This window comes from Pecten maximus, chromosome 9 (assembly GCF_902652985.1).
Source record: "Pecten maximus chromosome 9, xPecMax1.1, whole genome shotgun sequence".
NCBI classification, from domain to species: domain Eukaryota; kingdom Metazoa; phylum Mollusca; class Bivalvia; order Pectinida; family Pectinidae; genus Pecten; species Pecten maximus.
In genome coordinates this window covers 5112533-5130240 of record NC_047023.1, presented here as the reverse complement: position 1 = coordinate 5130240, position 17708 = coordinate 5112533, and the positions used below count along the sequence as shown (strand labels likewise).

Here is a 17708-nt window from a genome sequence, read left to right as displayed (position 1 = left end):
CCCCAAAAAATAAAAAGATTTTAACGTTATGGGGGTTTTTTCCCCCCCCCCTGGGTGGCCCGTTCCCGTTTTGCGTTCCAGCCCTTCGATTTTTGGGAAAAAGACTAAATTTTTTAACAAAATTGTTTTGGAACAGAAAAAAAAAAAAAAGGCCAAAATTTTTTAATTTGGGGTTTTGAACCTGTACCCGCTTGGCTTTTACGGGGTTAGTTTTAAAACTCCGGAATTAAATTTCTACCCTTTTTTTTCCCCCTTATATTCTTTCCTTCTTTATTTAAATTTTCAAAAAAATTTTAACCCTTCCCCTGATTTTCCCCCAATACTTCCTTACCAATTTTTAGTTCCTTTCCCCCCTTAATTCTTTCCCCCATTCCCCCCTTTTTTTCCCTTTTTTTTCTTTTTTATCTTTTTTTTAATTGGGGTTTTTAAAAAATTTTTTTATTGAAAAATTATTCCCCAAAAAAAAATTTTTTTTTATTCTTTTTTTTAATTTTAAAATTTTTTTTTTTTTAAAAAAAAAAATCCTTAAAAATTTTTTTCTACCCAACCAACTTTGGGCACAGAAAATTTGTTTATTTCCCGGGGGGTTTTGTGAGGGAATACAAAATTTTTTTTTTTTTTTTTATTCAAAAATTTTTTTTAAAAAAGTTTTTTTTAAAATTTTTAAATTATTTTTTTTTAAAATTTTTCGTGTTTTTAAGGGGTTTGGGTTTTTTGCTGTAAAATGCTTTTTTAAAATTATTTGGTTTTTTAGATGCTAAATGGTTTTTTTTTTTTTAGGCTCTCCCTTTTTTTCGGGGAATTTTGGGGGTTTTTTTTTCTCTAAATTTCTGGTTTTTTAAGTGGTTTTTTTTGGTTTAACTTTTTTTTAAAAAAACTGTTTGGGTTTTTTTTAATCTCGTTTTTTAACCCAGTTTGTGTTTTACATTAAATTTTTTTGGGGGTTTATTTTCATTTTTTTTTTAAATTTTTTTTTGTTTTCCCGTTATTTTTCGCAACAAATTTAAACCCAAATTTTTTAAAATTTTAAAGCTGTTTTGCGTTTTTTACCAATTTTTGTTAAAAAAAAATTGAAAAAAAACTAAAAAAAAAAAATAAAAAAAAAAAATTGTAAAAATTTTTAAATTTTTTTCAAAAAAAAACAAAAAAATTTTTAAAAAACTGAAATTTCAAAAATTTTTCCCCCTTTTTCGTTTTTGGGGATTTTTTTAAAAAAAAAACAGCACCTTTTGGGAAATTTTATCAAAAAAATTTAAAACCCTGAATTTTTGGTGGTTTAAAATTGTCAAAATTTTTTTTAAAAAAATAAAAAACCCCCGGGTTTAAAAAATTCCCCAAAAAATAAAAAATACTTTCTAATTTTTCCTTGGGCTTTAACCCCCCCAAAAACTTTTGTCTAATCAAAATTTTTTAGGGGAAAATAAAAAAGCGTTTGGGGGGTTCATTTTTTGGAATTTTAAAAAATGTCTGGTTTTCAAAGAAGGTTTAAGTGCACCCCAAAGGTTTTATGAATGGAAAATAAAAACAAAAAAGAAGGGAAATTAGAAGAAAAACAAGGTTAAGGAAAATAGATTGGGGTCGGTGCCAAAAATTTTCCAAATTAAAGGGCTTTAAGCCAAAAATTAAAAGACCAAAAAACAAAAAAAAAACGATCGGTTTAAATGCTAAATCTTCAAGAAGAAACCATTTCCAAGGAATGAACAAAAAACTCCATTAATTCCTTCCGGAAAATAAAAAGAAAAAACTTCCCCCCAATCCAGTCTGCCAATAAACCCCAATACCAAGATTTTCCCAAAACCTTTATGTAATACACCACAAAATTTTGGGAACTTTTAAGAGTTTACTTTTAACAGTTTTCCCCAATTCCAAACTTTTTAGAAAACAGGAAATTCCATAAAAAAGGCTTCTAAAAGACTAACACTTCTTGGGAAAGTTTTAAAGAATTTTCTTGATTCTCGAAAATCAATTCCAAAAGCTTTTGCCAACCCCAAAAGCAATTTTTTGCATAAAAAAAGGACATAGAACCCATAAACATTTTGTAATCCCGGTCCCCTCCCGGGGGTTTTTCTGGTTTCTCCAGGTAAACCTTCCCGGGGCCAGTCCTTCTCCCCCCGGTTGGTTGGATTAAACCAAAAATTTTTCCCCTCAGTCTATCTAACTAAAAGGGGGTTTCCCCCAAAAAATTTTTTTTAAAGGGGGGGGCAAATTCGGGGAAATTTCCTTTTTTGAAAAGACTTTGGGGTTTTTAAAAAAAAGACCCTGATAGGGGAAAATTTTTTGTTTCCCAAATTCCCCAAAGGGGCCCAAAAAATTTTTTCCCCCGGGGGGGGTTTTTCAAAAATTGGTTCTTAAATCCGTTTTGAAAAAAAAACCCCCCCCCGGGAGGGAAAAAAAAATTTCCCAAAAAAAATTAAAGGGCACCCCTTTTCCCCCGGGTTTTTTGACCCCCCTTTTTTAAACCCTTTTAAAAAAAATTTCCCCGGGAAAAAAAAACTATAGATAAGGTTTTTCAAATTTTAACGGGGAAAAAAAACCTTGGGTTCTTTTCCCAAAAAACTTTTAAACCCCCCCCCCCGAAAACGAAATTTTTAATTTTTGGGGCCCCCCCCCCCAAAAAAATCTTTTCCCCCGGGCCCCCCGCAAAAATGGGCTTTTTCCCCCAAGGGGTTTCCCACCCCCGGGCTTCCCCCGGCACCCCTTTCCCCATTTAGTTAAAAAACCCCGGGGGGGCCCCCCCCCGGAAAGGTCCCCGTTTAAAACCAATTAAACCCCCGGGTTTTTTCCCCTTTTTTCCCCTTGAAAAACCCCCTTTTTTTTTTAAAAACCCCGGGGGAAACCCCTTTTTTTTAAATGGTCCCAAATCCCCCCAAAAAAAAAAAAAATTTTTTTGGTTAAAAAAATTTATTTCAAATTTTAAAAAAAATTTAAATCAGGCAAGGTTTGTTTTTCCCAAACACCCCTCCCGGTTTGGGAATTTTTTAATTTTTTTAAACCCTCCCCCGAACCCAAAGGGTTTTTTACCCCTTCCCCCCAATGAAAAACCCCAATTAAAAAAAAGTTGGTTTAAAAATAAAATTTCCCAAATTTTACCCCCAAAAACTTGTTACCCAAATCAATTTGGTTTGCAAAATTTCATAATTTTTTTTGGGGGGTTTAAAAATTTTTTAAAAAAATTTTAATTAGCCTTTATAAAAATTTTTGGGAAATTTAAAACAAATTTTTTCAAAAACCCAAACCTTTAAAAAAATTTAAAAAAAATTTAAAAAAAAGAAAGTTGGCCCCTTTTTAGGGTAAAACCGTAACAAAAATTTCCCTACCAGGGGGAAAAAAAGGGGGGTGTTTAAAAAAAAAAAAGAATTTTTTTTTCTTTAGGGATTTTTTTTTTTCCCCCCCAAAAACAAAATTCCCTTTAAAAGGGTTTTTAAAAAAAGGGGTTTTAATTTAAAAATTAAAGGCCCCCCGGGAACCAATTATGGTTTAGGGGCCCTTTTCAGTAAAATTTTTGCACCCCCCCAAGGGAGAATATTTTTTAAAATTTAAGGGGATAAAATTTCCCTAAATTTTAAGTAATAAAGATATTTGGATAAAATGCAAACTGTTGCCTCTACTCCTTTACCAACGATAAGAGATACTATACCATCTAGAGAAATGTCTTTGGCTAGACCTCCAGCTACTCTTACATCTATGATGTCATCTCCAGTCACCCCATTGGCTACATCTCAATCTACTCATACAACATCTCATGTTACCCCTTTGGCTACATATCAAGATTTTCATACACCGATACCATCTGGAGCTACCCCTTTGACTACATCTGAGAACACCCTCCTATCTCCAACACAAATGGATTGGAAGGAATACAGTGATGAGAGTGGCTACAACACTTTTTCTACACCCACTTCACGACCAACGTTACCTAGAAAACCAGTTTCAGACATGCTAAAGAAATGAAAAAAATTTAAGCATACAGATTAGAGCCCAGATAAAGTATAAAAGTCATCGAAACACTCCAGTCAAATCATAATAAAATGACTGACAATACCAGTGGAAACTCTAATTGGTTGTTGTTTGGTACCAAACTGCCAAGAGAATAAATCGTTTTCTTTTGTCAAGTGTGCATCATTTATATCATCATCTGCTGTAGCATCTATCATCTGAGCATAGGTCATCCACTAGAGTCTCTGTGGGTTTCTTTGTTGAGCAGTGGTATTGGCTATCTAATACCTAGTCCTACCCTGAAAAAGAAAGATGTTTTACATAACCCTTCCTAGTAATAGTTCAATGGGACACTTTTAAGACAATACATTAACAACTTACAAGACACGGACCTACCGTGGATACGAATATTTAAATCCAATCACTCTATCGTGTACAATAAGCCCTTTTTGACAATCCTTCTGTATAGTCTATATATTGAAGTTACTTCCAATGTCACGTATTTATTTGCTACGCTGTATGTTAAACATCATGCTCGCTTTTCTCAAGCAAGTGTTTGAATGCATTTTCTGTGTAAATGCGAATTAATCAATGTTTGATATTGAGTCGTGGAAATATCCCGTATTACAACGTTATAAACTTAATCGCTCCGTTTAGCTAAAGGAAGGCGAACATATCACAGGGGCCTGTTGTGTTAGTTTAAACAATCTCGTTTTTATTAAAGATTCTACTACTTTTCTCTCTCTTATACGCATACTCAAACCAATTTAACATATATAATTATGTAATTACCCTACTCAACCAATTTATTTTTTGTTTATCTACAATTATTTGTGTGTATTTATAATTATTTTGTATTAAAATTCATGGTGAAATATTTCGAGGACCTATGCTTTCAAGCGTCCACTGCACCTTGATGAGTCATGATCACTTCCGTTTCCCAAAGTTTGTACATGTGTTTCGAAGTTTATGATGTTAAGAATGATTTGTGTGTGTGTGTGTGTGAAAGTTGTATTTGTAATTTCCTGTATGTCCTGTATTTGTCCTATATGTATACTCAACTGCTGCTCATGTCACCTACCTGAAGACTCATTTAACAACGTAAACCCGCCTTGGATGATCGACCGACCCTACTTGCCATCAATTTTTTTCTCATTTGACAATGGGTAATATTTTAGATATTTTTAAGTTACCAGCTTTAATTACGGTCGATTATTGGCACTTTGCTAGATCTAATTATTTTTCTAGGGATTCTTGTCATGGCTATCCAATTACATTTCTATTATCATATTTCCTTGTATCACTTTTTATATTTTTATCCTGTTGTAATGATATCGAAAGAAATCCTGGACCTCCACATAACTTAAACCTAGTTCACTTAAATGTGCGTTCTCTCAGAAATAAGATATCAATTATTGAAGCTGAATTTGAAAATATTGATATTGTATGTATAACTGAATCTCATCTAAATCAACAGATATCTGATGTCGACATTCGATTACAAACCTTTAGTAATAAACTTTTTAGGAAAGATAGAAGTACAGGTCCTGGTGGTGGAATTATAGTTTATCATAAAGATGATGTCGTTATAAACAGAAGATTGGAATTAGAGCGAGATGATATTGAATTACTCTGGCTCGAGGTTCGCGTAGATAATCATAAATTTCTTCTTGGCTGTATCTATAGACCTGATACTAATGTTGATTACTGGGTCAAATTAGATGACTCATTAACTAGAGCTACTGATACTTCATTGGATGTTATACTAACAGGTGATATTAATATAGACATGTTGAATATTCCATAAAACGATCACTTATCAAGACTACTTATTAAACATAACTTATCTAGCCTTATTAGTGAACCTACAAGAATAACGCCTGATAGTGCCATATCCATTGATGTAATCTTTACTAATAATCTGAACCTAATTAAAAACACTCATGTAAGTCCACCATTCTGCAGTGACCACTCTCCAGTCCATGCTCAAATTTCTTTTACTTTATTCAAACAAGCAAGCTATCTATAAAAAACCACTATTAAAATATGATGAGGCTGACTTTGACAGTATAAAAAATGCTCTCCTCAATATTGATTGGTTGAACATTTCATCAAATCAAGACTCTAACACATTCAACTCCTTTATACTTGATTCAATAACTGAGCAAGTCAATACTTTCATTCCTTCAAAAGTTATAACCATACGTCCAAATGATAAGCCTTGGATGAATAACATTATCAGACTGAAAATGAGACAACGTAATAGAATACATAAAAAAGCAAAACTAACAAATAACCCCCACTTTTGGGAGAGATTTAGATTTTTAAGGAACGAGACGATTGACTTAACTCATGAAGTAAAGGGGAATTATATTAAAACTCTTGAAAACTCTTTAAATGAAAACACAGTCCCTTCAGACAAGTGGTGGAAGATAGCAAAGTCTATTACTAACTTCTCAAATAAATCTACATCGATTCCTCCTCTTGAATCCAATGAACAACTTATCTCTCATCCTATTGATAAAGAAGAGCTCCTCAACAATCACTTTACTAATATTTCAACATCATCACCTGATCTTGAGTTGCCCCAGACAGCACAACCATATGCTCTCCACTCCTTAACTAATATTCATGTCACTGAGCAAGATGTAATGGACCAACTTAGTGTCCTCAATGTAAACAAACCACCTGGCCCTGATGGTATTGTTCCTAAAATTGTAAAAAAAAAAAACTTAGTAACTCTCTTATTCTACCTCTTAGTATTCTTTTCAACAAAACCCTAGAATCAGGAGTACTGCCACATAGTTGGAAACAATCAAACATAAATGCTATATATAAAGGAAGTGGGTCATCTAATGATGTTTTAAACTATAGGCCAATATCTATAACTTCATGTTTCAGTAAAATAATGGAAAAAATTATATTTAAATATCTTTTTAATTATTTAATTGAAAATTCAATCTTAACAAAACACCAGTCTGGTTTTATACCAGGTGATTCCACAGTTAATCAATTGTTGTTTATTTATAATGAGATATCTAGTAATATGGACAAAGGAAAAGAGCTCAGGTTTATTTTCTGTGATGTAAGTAAAGCATTTGACAGAGTCTGGCATGAAGGTCTTATACAGAAGCTTAAAATGTATGGAATTGATGGAAATTTACTTTTATGGTTTCAAAATTATCTCTCAGACAGAATGCAAAGAGTCTCTACCGAAGGCTATCACTCTCAATTCAAAGTTGTAAATGCAGGGGTACCTCAAGGATCAGTTCTTGGACCTCTTCTCTTTCTCCTCTATATAAATGACATCACTGATAATGTTTCAACTAATATCAAACTTTTTGCTGATGATACTTCTTTGTATGTAATAATAGATGATAATCCAGCACAAGCAGCACAAGCTCTAGCAGATGATCTCTCTAATATTAATGAATGGGCAGGTATTTGGGACATTAATTTTAACCCTAACAAAACTAAATCAGTTACCTTTTCAAGAAAACACAACAAAGATCACCCTCCAATAACTTTCCAAAATAGACAAATTACAGACACAACAGTTCACAAACATCTTGGACTTACACTACAAGAAGACGCAACATGGAAAGAACATATCCTTAATATATATAGAAAAGCATACAGTAGATTAAATATTCTTCGATACATAAAATTTAAAGTGAATCGTAAGTCTTTAATCAAAATATATACAGCATTTATAAGACCAATTTTAGAATATGCAGACATAATCTGGGATAACTGCACTCACCAATCAAAACAATTATTAGAATCTGTTCAGTTAGAAGCAGCCAGAATCATTACAGGTCTCAGATCAGGAACATCACACAATAAATTATATGAAGAAATTGGCTGGGAATCTCTATCAGATAGAAGAAATAAACACAAACACATAATGATGTACAAAATAATTCATGGACTATCACCACAATACTTACAAGATATCCTTATTCCTTTTATTAACAACCAAAATGATAACCCGTATTCCCTAAGACAATCACGACTATTCAATCCTCCTCTATGCAGAACTAACAATTACTTTGACAGTTTCTTCCCCCAAATGTGCCGCATAACTAACAATGCTAATCCTGACCTCTTCAACTCTTATTCTCTAGCAGCTTTTAAATGCAAACTTAATGATAATATTAATGCTGAATGCGAATCACTGCAAGTTTTCAAATTTGAAGGAAATAGAAAGGCTAATATCATTATTTGTCAGCTTAGAAATTCATGTAGCAATTTAAATTTTGATTTATTTAATGATCATTTGTTAAACTCTCCCACCTGTGCCTGTGATATTGAAAATGAAACTGTTTCACATTATTTCTTTGATTGTCCTAGGTATAATGCTATTAGACATTCTCTGTTTACCTCAGTAGATAGTTATGCAAATCATAACCATTCTAACATCAGCACTTTCTTACAAGGTTGCCCTGACTGTGATAAGTTTGTAAATATACAAATACTAAATGATGTTCAATTGTTCATTGGGAAATCGAGACGCTTTAATCTCTATATGCTTTAAATATATAAGTCATGATATTATATATTATATATTATATTGTATTGTACTATGTTATATTATTTATACCTTAAATTTTAATGAATATGGAGTATGTATGATTATACATGTCCTGAAATATCCCTTCATCTTCATTGGTCACATGTGTCAGCAGTTGAGTTAGCTAAGTCTTGTATATATGTGAAGTATAGCGTCTGCTAAACATTTTGAGTGATAGTAATTTTTTCTGACAATTTTTGATATAATATTTTACATTTATATATATTATTTTCGCTTAATTATTGACAGGCACGACCTGTGCATACATACACATGGACTTTTGGTCAATGCCTGTCAATGAATAATTCTTCTAGATAAAGTTCATCTTAAATATTATCAAATATTATGTATACATGTATATATAAGCAAAATGTATGAATGATGTGTGAATGTTTATGTTTGAGTTATCTCCCTTAAATGTTAGTTATACATGTAATTTTTTCATTTCATAGTAAATTAATATATTAATTTTATATTTATACATTCCAATTGCCACCATAGGAGAAAATTTATATAGGCTTGGCCTGTTATTTTATCCTGTTGACAAATAACATCAAATGTCAATAAAATTTGTTGAAATTGAAAAAAAAACTTTACGTTAAACCAGGTTATTATCCCAATGTGCTCAATATTTTAGAATACATATGGGGGGGGGGGGGGGGGGGGGGGGGGGGGGGGCAAAAAAATGGTATCACATGGAGATATGTTCAAGATTTCTACTGATAAAATTGATCAGAGGGTAACTTTGACTATATCTACTGGATTACGTTTAAATCTCAGTCCTATGCTGACAAAATTGTTAGGATTTGAGTATTCACAGTTTTCTGAAGGAAAACACACTGGCAGGAACATGGCTGACGTTTGTCAAGGTTTTTATTCTATTTATGTCTACTGTCCTTTGGTTGAACCACAGATGGTGGGTGATTCCAGGGTTCCACTTGTCAGAATAGTTCCAATTGAGGATATGCCAGGACATGTCATCAGTAATAAAATCCAACCAATTCATTATGTACCATTACAACAACGTCAATTTCAAGAAATAGAAATAATGTTGAAAAATGATACAGGTAAACCCATTCCATTTGAGAGAGGAAAAGTTGTCGTCACCTTACATTTTAAGAGGCATTCTTTAGGTTCAATTTATCAGAACTAAAAGGTCTATATAAGAAATTATTATTCGGTTCAAACTGAAGAAAAGCAATCGATATGAAAGCTGCTCACCAATGTGATAGAAACCTATTTGATAGGTATTACTTGAATCAAGCTGGGGGAGGTGGTAGTGGAAATGTCTTCAGAGGAACAAGAATGCAGAGAGTTCATGGTATAGGAGGTCTGTTTAGAGGTTTATTTAAAACCATTAAGCCTTTACTTCATTCTGGAATGAAGAGCATCATCCCAATTGTAAAGAAAGGAGTGAGGCTTGTAGGAAAACAAGCAATTGATTCTGGCATGAAATTGACTATGTCTTTAGTTCATCAGAACTCCTGTGAATGTGTCCAATCAGAATTAGATTTATTTGATACACCACCCACTCAAACCAGTGTAGAAGATGGACACTGGCATCAAATTGGAACGGTCACATCTGTCAATGATGTTGGCCCTTATGTCTTTGACGTATCAGGAGCTGGAGATGATTACTTGGATTTAGCAAATACTTCCCTCTACGTGAATGCACACATCCTCAATAATGATAGCACCAACCTTACTGATGAAAACTTTGCACCTGTTAATCTTTGGTTACATTCTCTCTTTGGGGAGTGAGACTTGTAGGAAAACAAGCAATTGATTCTGGCATGAAATTGATTGGTGATTTGCTAAAGGGGGGAAACATCAAAACTGCAGCAAGAAAACGTGCCATTGAAGCTAGAGATCTGCTTAAACGTAAAGCTTTGCAAGACCTAAGGCCACCTGGAAGGAGGAGAAGGAAAAGAAAAGAATCATCCAATCAGCATAGAGCAAACGATATCTTTGATGCATGATTCCACCAAAAAAGGCATATATATGTGTGTATGTGTAATATTTGTGTAGTTTATACAGAGTGGCGTTGAAAGATGTCTTTAGTTCATCAGAACTCCTGTGAATGTGTCCAATCAGGATTAGATTTATTTGATACACCACCCACTCAAACCAGTGTAGAAGATGGATACTGGCATCAAATTGGAACGGTCACATATGTCAATGATGTTGGCCCTTATGTCTTTGACGTATCAGGAGCTGGAGATGATTACTTGGATTTAGCAAATACTTCCCTCTACGTGAAAGCACACATCCTCAATAATGATAGCACCAACCTTACTGATGAAAACGTTGCACCTGTTAATCTTTGGTTACATTCTCTCTTTGGGGATGTCAGCGTTTGTCTCAATGAAAAACTAGTCTCATCACCCAACAATATGTATCCATTCAGAGCTTACCTGGAAACGCTACTCAGCTATGGTCCTGCAGCCAAATAATCTCATTTGACCAGTGGAATGTGGTATAAGGATACAGCTGCGCAAATGGACACTGCTGGAAACGATAATCAGGGCTACATCAAGAGGAAATTGTCAACAGCAACCAGTAGATCTGTGGAACAATGGGAAGACTCCATTCTGACCTTTTTGCTCAGGAAAGATATCTTGTCAATAATGTGAACATGAAAATAACGTTAACCAGAAGTAAAGATGTTTTCTGTTTGATGGGAGAAGACAAAGAATTCAAAGTTGTCATCAAGGACATCTATCTAAACGTGAGAAAAGTTAGACTGAGTCCATCAGTTAGACTAGACCATGCAAAAGCCTTGGAAATATCACCTGCCAAATATCCAATCAGAAGAATTGCAATGAAAGTTTTTTCTGTTCCAAGAGGAAATCACAATTTTGTAAAGGATAATCTGTTTCTAGGACAAATGCCTAAGAGATTGGTCATTGGATGTGTAGACAGTGATGCCTATAGTGGACTCATCACCAAGAATCCTTTTCATTTTAAAGATTTTGATATTAATTTTGTTGTCCTGAACGTGGATGGCAAACAAGTCCCCACCAAGCCTTTGCAGCCAAATTTCACTCAGAAACATTACGTAAAAAGCTACATGGGTCTGTGTAACACTACCGGCAAAACGTTTCGTGACGAGGGTAATAACATCTCAAAGGATGAATATGGCACTGGTTTTACCCTGTTTGGATTTGATCTGACACCTGACCTTTCAGAAGTGGGCACATTTCACCTTATAAAAAAGGGAAACTTGTCTTTGGAAGTGCATTTCGGAACAACCCTACCCAATACCATCAACGTTGTGGTGTATGCTGAATTTGACAACATCATAGAAATAGATCGTAACAGGCAAATTCTATTTGATTATAGTGCATGATGAATACTTTAGAAATAGAACTGATCCTACAAGCCGTTTCTCCTCATTTTGCAGGGGTGTATGCTAGAAATACATTACCTACATGTCCTTAAAGTGTTCCTAGTCTCATGGTTTGTAATACTGACCCAGATAATAAACAAGGGCAACATTGGATTGCTTTGTATATAGATGAAGAAAGACGTGGAGAATATTTTGATCCTGATGGATTGTCTCCCTTTCATTTAGATTTTATCAATTTCTTAAACCAGCAATGTAAAACATGGATTTATAATCCCATTGCAGTACAGCATTTGAACTCTCGTGTGTGTCACGGGGTGATACCGGAAGTTACGAATCCGACGGGAAGTATCTACCCGGAGGGCGTAAAGACATGGCTTGGGGTATGTTTTATAGTGATACATGGCATTTTAACATACTATCGGAAATATGATGCTCAATGTTATCCTGCTGCCCTAATGTCAAACGACGAATTTGCTATGATTTTTGTCAAAAATACCCAATAATCGCGATCAAAACACGATGGACACTTATTTCCTTTAATTTTCAGGATAATGCCAACACGTAAAAAGAGTTCGTTGTGGCTTCACGCGCCCTAAAAAAGGGTTAAATCCATATTTCGTTAACTCCAAAACTTAAAAGTTTTATTACGCCTATATCAATACGCATAAACGTCAACGGGTAAGACGTCCCTGGATAAACTGTAAAACACCAGAATCTTCCGATAACTCAGTAATCTAGAATTATCTGGAAATAAATGAAATCATGTGTCATATTGATTACAAATATTTGACATCTGAAGGAAAATCAAATGAAAGCCTGTGTACTGATATTCTCCGTCGGATTCAGATATTGGAGAGAGATTTTCCTCGTCGAAATTTTTTCGTGTCATTATAATTAGTCAATTAAGGTACTTTATAGCTGTAATCCAAACAAATTGTTGATTACTAATAGTTTATTGTAGTCAATGTTCAATTCCAAAACTCTGTCCATCGTGTTTTGATCGCGATTATTGGGTATTTTTGACAAAAATCATAGCAAATTCGTCGTTTGACAGTAGGGCGGCCGGATAATATTGAGCATCAATCAAACACGGCAAGTTTATGAGATTAACGAATTACTGATGTGTATAAAAGAAATAACGATAATTCCGTGGGTATCATCATATTTCCGATAGTATGTTAAAATGCCATGTATCACTATAAAATATACCCCAGCTATGTCCTTACGCCCTTCGGGTAGATACTCCCCGTCGGATTTGTATATACTCCCCGTCGGATTCGTAACTTCCGGTATCACCCGGTGTGTGTGGTCAACATTGTATATATTACTTGGTTCACCGAGAAATGGGAATGACCATGAATAACATCACCGAATATCTTCAATCAGAATGGCATGCCAATACTTACATTGTAGATGATTTTGTAAAGGACCTTGTACTTGACTTGTTGTTGTATTAGAAAATTGTTCATACCCAGTAATATTTAGAAATGTATTTATAAAATGTAAATTATTGTAAATCTCTGTTTTAGTTTTCTTTGCATGTATGTTAATGAATATTATTTTAGAAAAAAAACAAAAAAACAAAAACATTAGGGTCATTTGATGTGAAATTTTGTATTTCAATCAGAATTCTATTGTAGTGGCTGCCATGTTTTTTTGGTATACATCATAGAATCTCCAAGACAACTGTAATTGAAGAATGTCGGGCCTCTCAGAAGAATAATGACAAATCATGACAAAAATGACAAAACATGACAAAAATGACAAAAACATGATTAAAATGACAAAACCATGACAAAACATGACAAAATCATGACAAATAATGACAAAACATGACAAAATTATGACAAAACATGACAAAATAATGACAAAACATGATAAAATCATGACAAAACATGACAGAACATGACAAAATCATGACAAAACCCGGCGAGCCATTTACATACTATACTAGCATACCGAAAGTCAATAACGTCATGAAAACCAACCCGGCTAGCCATGAATCATCAACAACAGATATTGAAAGAAGAAGATGTCGTTAGATTTGAGAAAGGTAAATAGATTTTTCAGAATTTATAGTATAAAAATACATGTACTTTCATTTTCAGAATGAAACCTAGATTATAATTTTTTTCTCGGAAATATATTATAAAATTACTTTTCATTTTAGAATAAATCCAGACCATTCACAACTATCACAGTCAACCATCCTAAGTCGAAGACCTTACATCAATATGCGATGTATAACAATTACAAAATCAAGACAGGCAGTGAGTATTTTTTTAAATAATTTTCATAACAATTTCAAAGAGATGATATATTCTAAAAACATAAAAATTTCAGAGATTTTTTTATTTTTATATTAAGATTTTAATACAAATTAACATATAGTAATTTTTTCAGATCAACATCTTATACCTTTCAAAGAAGTTGAAGATGTGCAAGCTCTGGGAAATTATAGAGATTTAAAAAAAAAAACGTTTTGAATAAATGAAAAATGACAACTCATATTTAAAGTCTTAGTTTTTTTTAGTTTTTTTTTCTACAAAAAAAATGATTAAATGTAGATTCTGCATCAACATACACGTTTTAGAGTTCATTAACATCAATTCTTCGAGGAAGTCTGAAAATACAGAATCTCTAGAAAAATACAGTTCAAAAGGTATGTGAGATATATAGCAGAATATATCAATAAAAAGTTTAGAATCTCCCAGAATGTATTATCAAGATTGCTTACATCTATTTACCAAAAAGAAAGTCAGATATGTTGAATGAAGGGAGAGAGAAGTCATGTTGATATGGGTTGGGGGTAACTTTCTCCCAGAATGCATCATACAAGATGGCGGCCGGAAATGGCCGCCATCTTATATGTTGCATGTATGGTGTATGGACTTTTACTGTTGCTTTTACCTTTTACCTCAACAGATCTTGATAATTTCACTGTAGTTGATGTTTTCTGAACCTTTGTTTTGCAACACCCTGGTAGACAATTGAAAATCTAACAATGTTTCTGATCCTGAAATATGTACTGACATAAACATGAATTTACAATTTGAATTAGTTTCAAAGAAGTTATCACCATAACCAATGTTTTGAAAACAGTTTTTTTCAATGAACAAGAGTCCAGTATCATAAAGTATTTGTTTTATATAGCTAAGCCACTTAAAATCTGCTACTTGATTTTTTGCATTTGTAGTATCAAGCGATAGAATGTAGAAGAATATGCCAAAACATTAACATCCTTAATCTTATTTCAATTTCAAGTGGAATTTTGCCAAGTTCACCATAAACCGTGTAATATGGTGTACTTTTTCTAATATATATCTTTTTTATATTGCAGGTGATTTTTTTTAAACGAACAATGTAAGTTTATCGATAATGGAATGCTTCTTATTTTTGTATACAATGCAAATAATGCTTTCTTTGTTTGTTCAGCTTATTTTGTCCTTGTTTCAGCAAATGAACAGTTATAGTTAAATAGTATGCAAAGATGAGGATAAGAATTCTCGCGATTTATTTGCTCATCAAATATGGTAAAGTGAAACTGTCTTCCAATTTTACGTTTTTCAAAAATTACAATTTTTGTCATATTGGTATTAACTATTAATTTCCAGTGTTTTCAATAATTTTGAAAACCATCAAGAGCACTTCGTAAACCATCAGAAGATTCGGACATCAATATGGTATAATCTGCACATAAAATAACAAATAATCGAACATATACACCAAAAGTATGTGTACATAAACTGTCAATTCCTTGCAAACAAGATACATTATTTTGTTGAAGATACTCTTCTAAATCGTTAAGGTATATAGAAAACAAAAATGGTGACAAAATTTCGCCTTGTTTTAAACCGACGTTACACATGAAAAAAAGTGATGTCTCACTTCTGTTTCAAACATATGATATAGCATTATTATATAGATTATTGATAACTGCTAATATTTACCCCTGAGAAAAAAGGACTGCATTTTTTCCATAATCCAATACGCCACAACGTATCAAATGCTTTTTTAAATAAATACATGAATCGTATAGATTTTTATTTTTATAAAAAGGAATAGAAATCAGAAGATGTAATATGAAAATATTTCTTGTGGTTGAGTATCCCTTTCTAAAACTAGATTTTGCTTGAGATATAAGATTAATTTCATCTGCTAGTTTATTCAGCCTAATTTTTAATAATAGATGTAAACAATTTACCTAGCCACCATACTAAAGAAATTTCTCTGTCGTTATCAAGATTGTGTTTATCGCCTTTGATTTTAAAAACAGGTTTAATAACTCCAATTGTCCAATCCGTTTGTTGAGTGTGTTTAATATGTTCATTAACGATTCCATCCAAACCCCAAAACTTATCATTGGTCAGTTAATATACAGCTTCTTCTATTCCGTCACTGGTGATATTCTCGTTTAAAATTTCATATGTTATATAATTATTTTCATTATTGCTTACAAAGTCGTCTTCCTCCAAATCATATACATGTACATGGTACACCACTCCCATTACAGGTTGTAATTACGGAGCTTCCTCCCTTGCATCAACATTGGCACATTTTATGGTTCACATATATAGCGTATGTTGAAGATGGGTTTTCCCTACGCCATATGTATCCTTTGGTCTGGGGGTTAAATTCTCTAAAAGTATATATTAAACCAGTTTTTTTTATGTATTCTTACATTTTATTCATAGCATCTGGGTTGTTTATATTGACTCATCTTTCACAATGTATTGTGGTTGAAATCTATGTTATATATACCACTAGTGGTATATTACCTTCCGGTCTTTTGATTGTCGAGAATTCGAACTTTGACCCACGCTGCAATTGTTATTGACGTCATCAATAATCGAATGACGTCACATTAACTGGTCCCGGACGTCACCGGTACACTTTATTTGCATACGCGAAATTATACTTGGCCACCTTTCCCTTTGATTCAAGCTAATATCATTGTGGTAGAAACAGGTCGCATGACTCGTGATTGTTGGATATGGAATTTATTTCACACTCGTAAGTTGATTTTTAACTTAAATATCGTGTCTTTTGTAACTTTAAAAAAATAACTTACGAGTGTGAAATAAATTCCATATCTAACAATCACTCATTGTGTAACCTCTATTTATCCAACAGTCCGCACATTTCTACAATGCAATGTTATACGGTTAGCATTTAGAAGTGATGCGGCTTTGAACGGGTATTGCACAGGATAGACTCGATTCCTCGGAAACACCTAAGTTTCTATCGACTGGATTTACGTTATTTTCAGAAGAATATCAGTTCTTAAATTCTTAATGAAAGTCGTCTTGACAGTAGGTGAAAACGATTCCAATGATATATTTGTATTTCGTTCAAAACAGATTCAAGTCTAACCAGTCACATCTTAGCAGACGATTTTCAACTTCACAGGGGCTAGATTTTGTAAGGTAGGCCTTTGACATCAGTGAATAACCACAAAAAACTAAAATGCAATATACATACACAACCGGAAACCATGTCGATACTCCCGATTTTTCACAAGTTTTTTTTTTATATAAATACTTGACTGTTAATGTTAATGTTTAATGTCGTATCTTGCATTTCTGAAAATTCGGAAACGAGCCCCTGTGAGTGTGACGACATTGACTTGACAATTTGATAATTCCTAGATCAAGAACGGCGCTTACAGTTATTTTGTGTTGACTGCATTTTGTTTTAATTATAAAATATTACTCTCATAACTTGTGAAGTTGCTTTATGTTTTTGTTGTGGATTATAAATGCTAGCATTCGAAAGCTCTCCAGGCCGAAAGTAACTGGCGGCCATTGTTTTGATCTGCAAAACCTGGGGCTGTATTCCTACTCTGACCGA

The 17708-nt window shown here is 33.2% G+C and overlaps 1 protein-coding gene across 1 annotated transcript; it reads left to right on the top strand.

The window, feature by feature from the left end:
* The first annotated feature begins 11084 nt into the window (after window positions 1-11084).
* On the top strand, window positions 11085-11858 carry LOC117334837 (uncharacterized protein F54H12.2-like). The gene has a single exon (XM_033894655.1). It carries the CDS (start codon window positions 11085-11087, stop codon window positions 11856-11858), a length of 774 nt encoding a protein of 257 aa, XP_033750546.1.
* Window positions 11859-17708: the final 5850 nt, after the last annotated feature.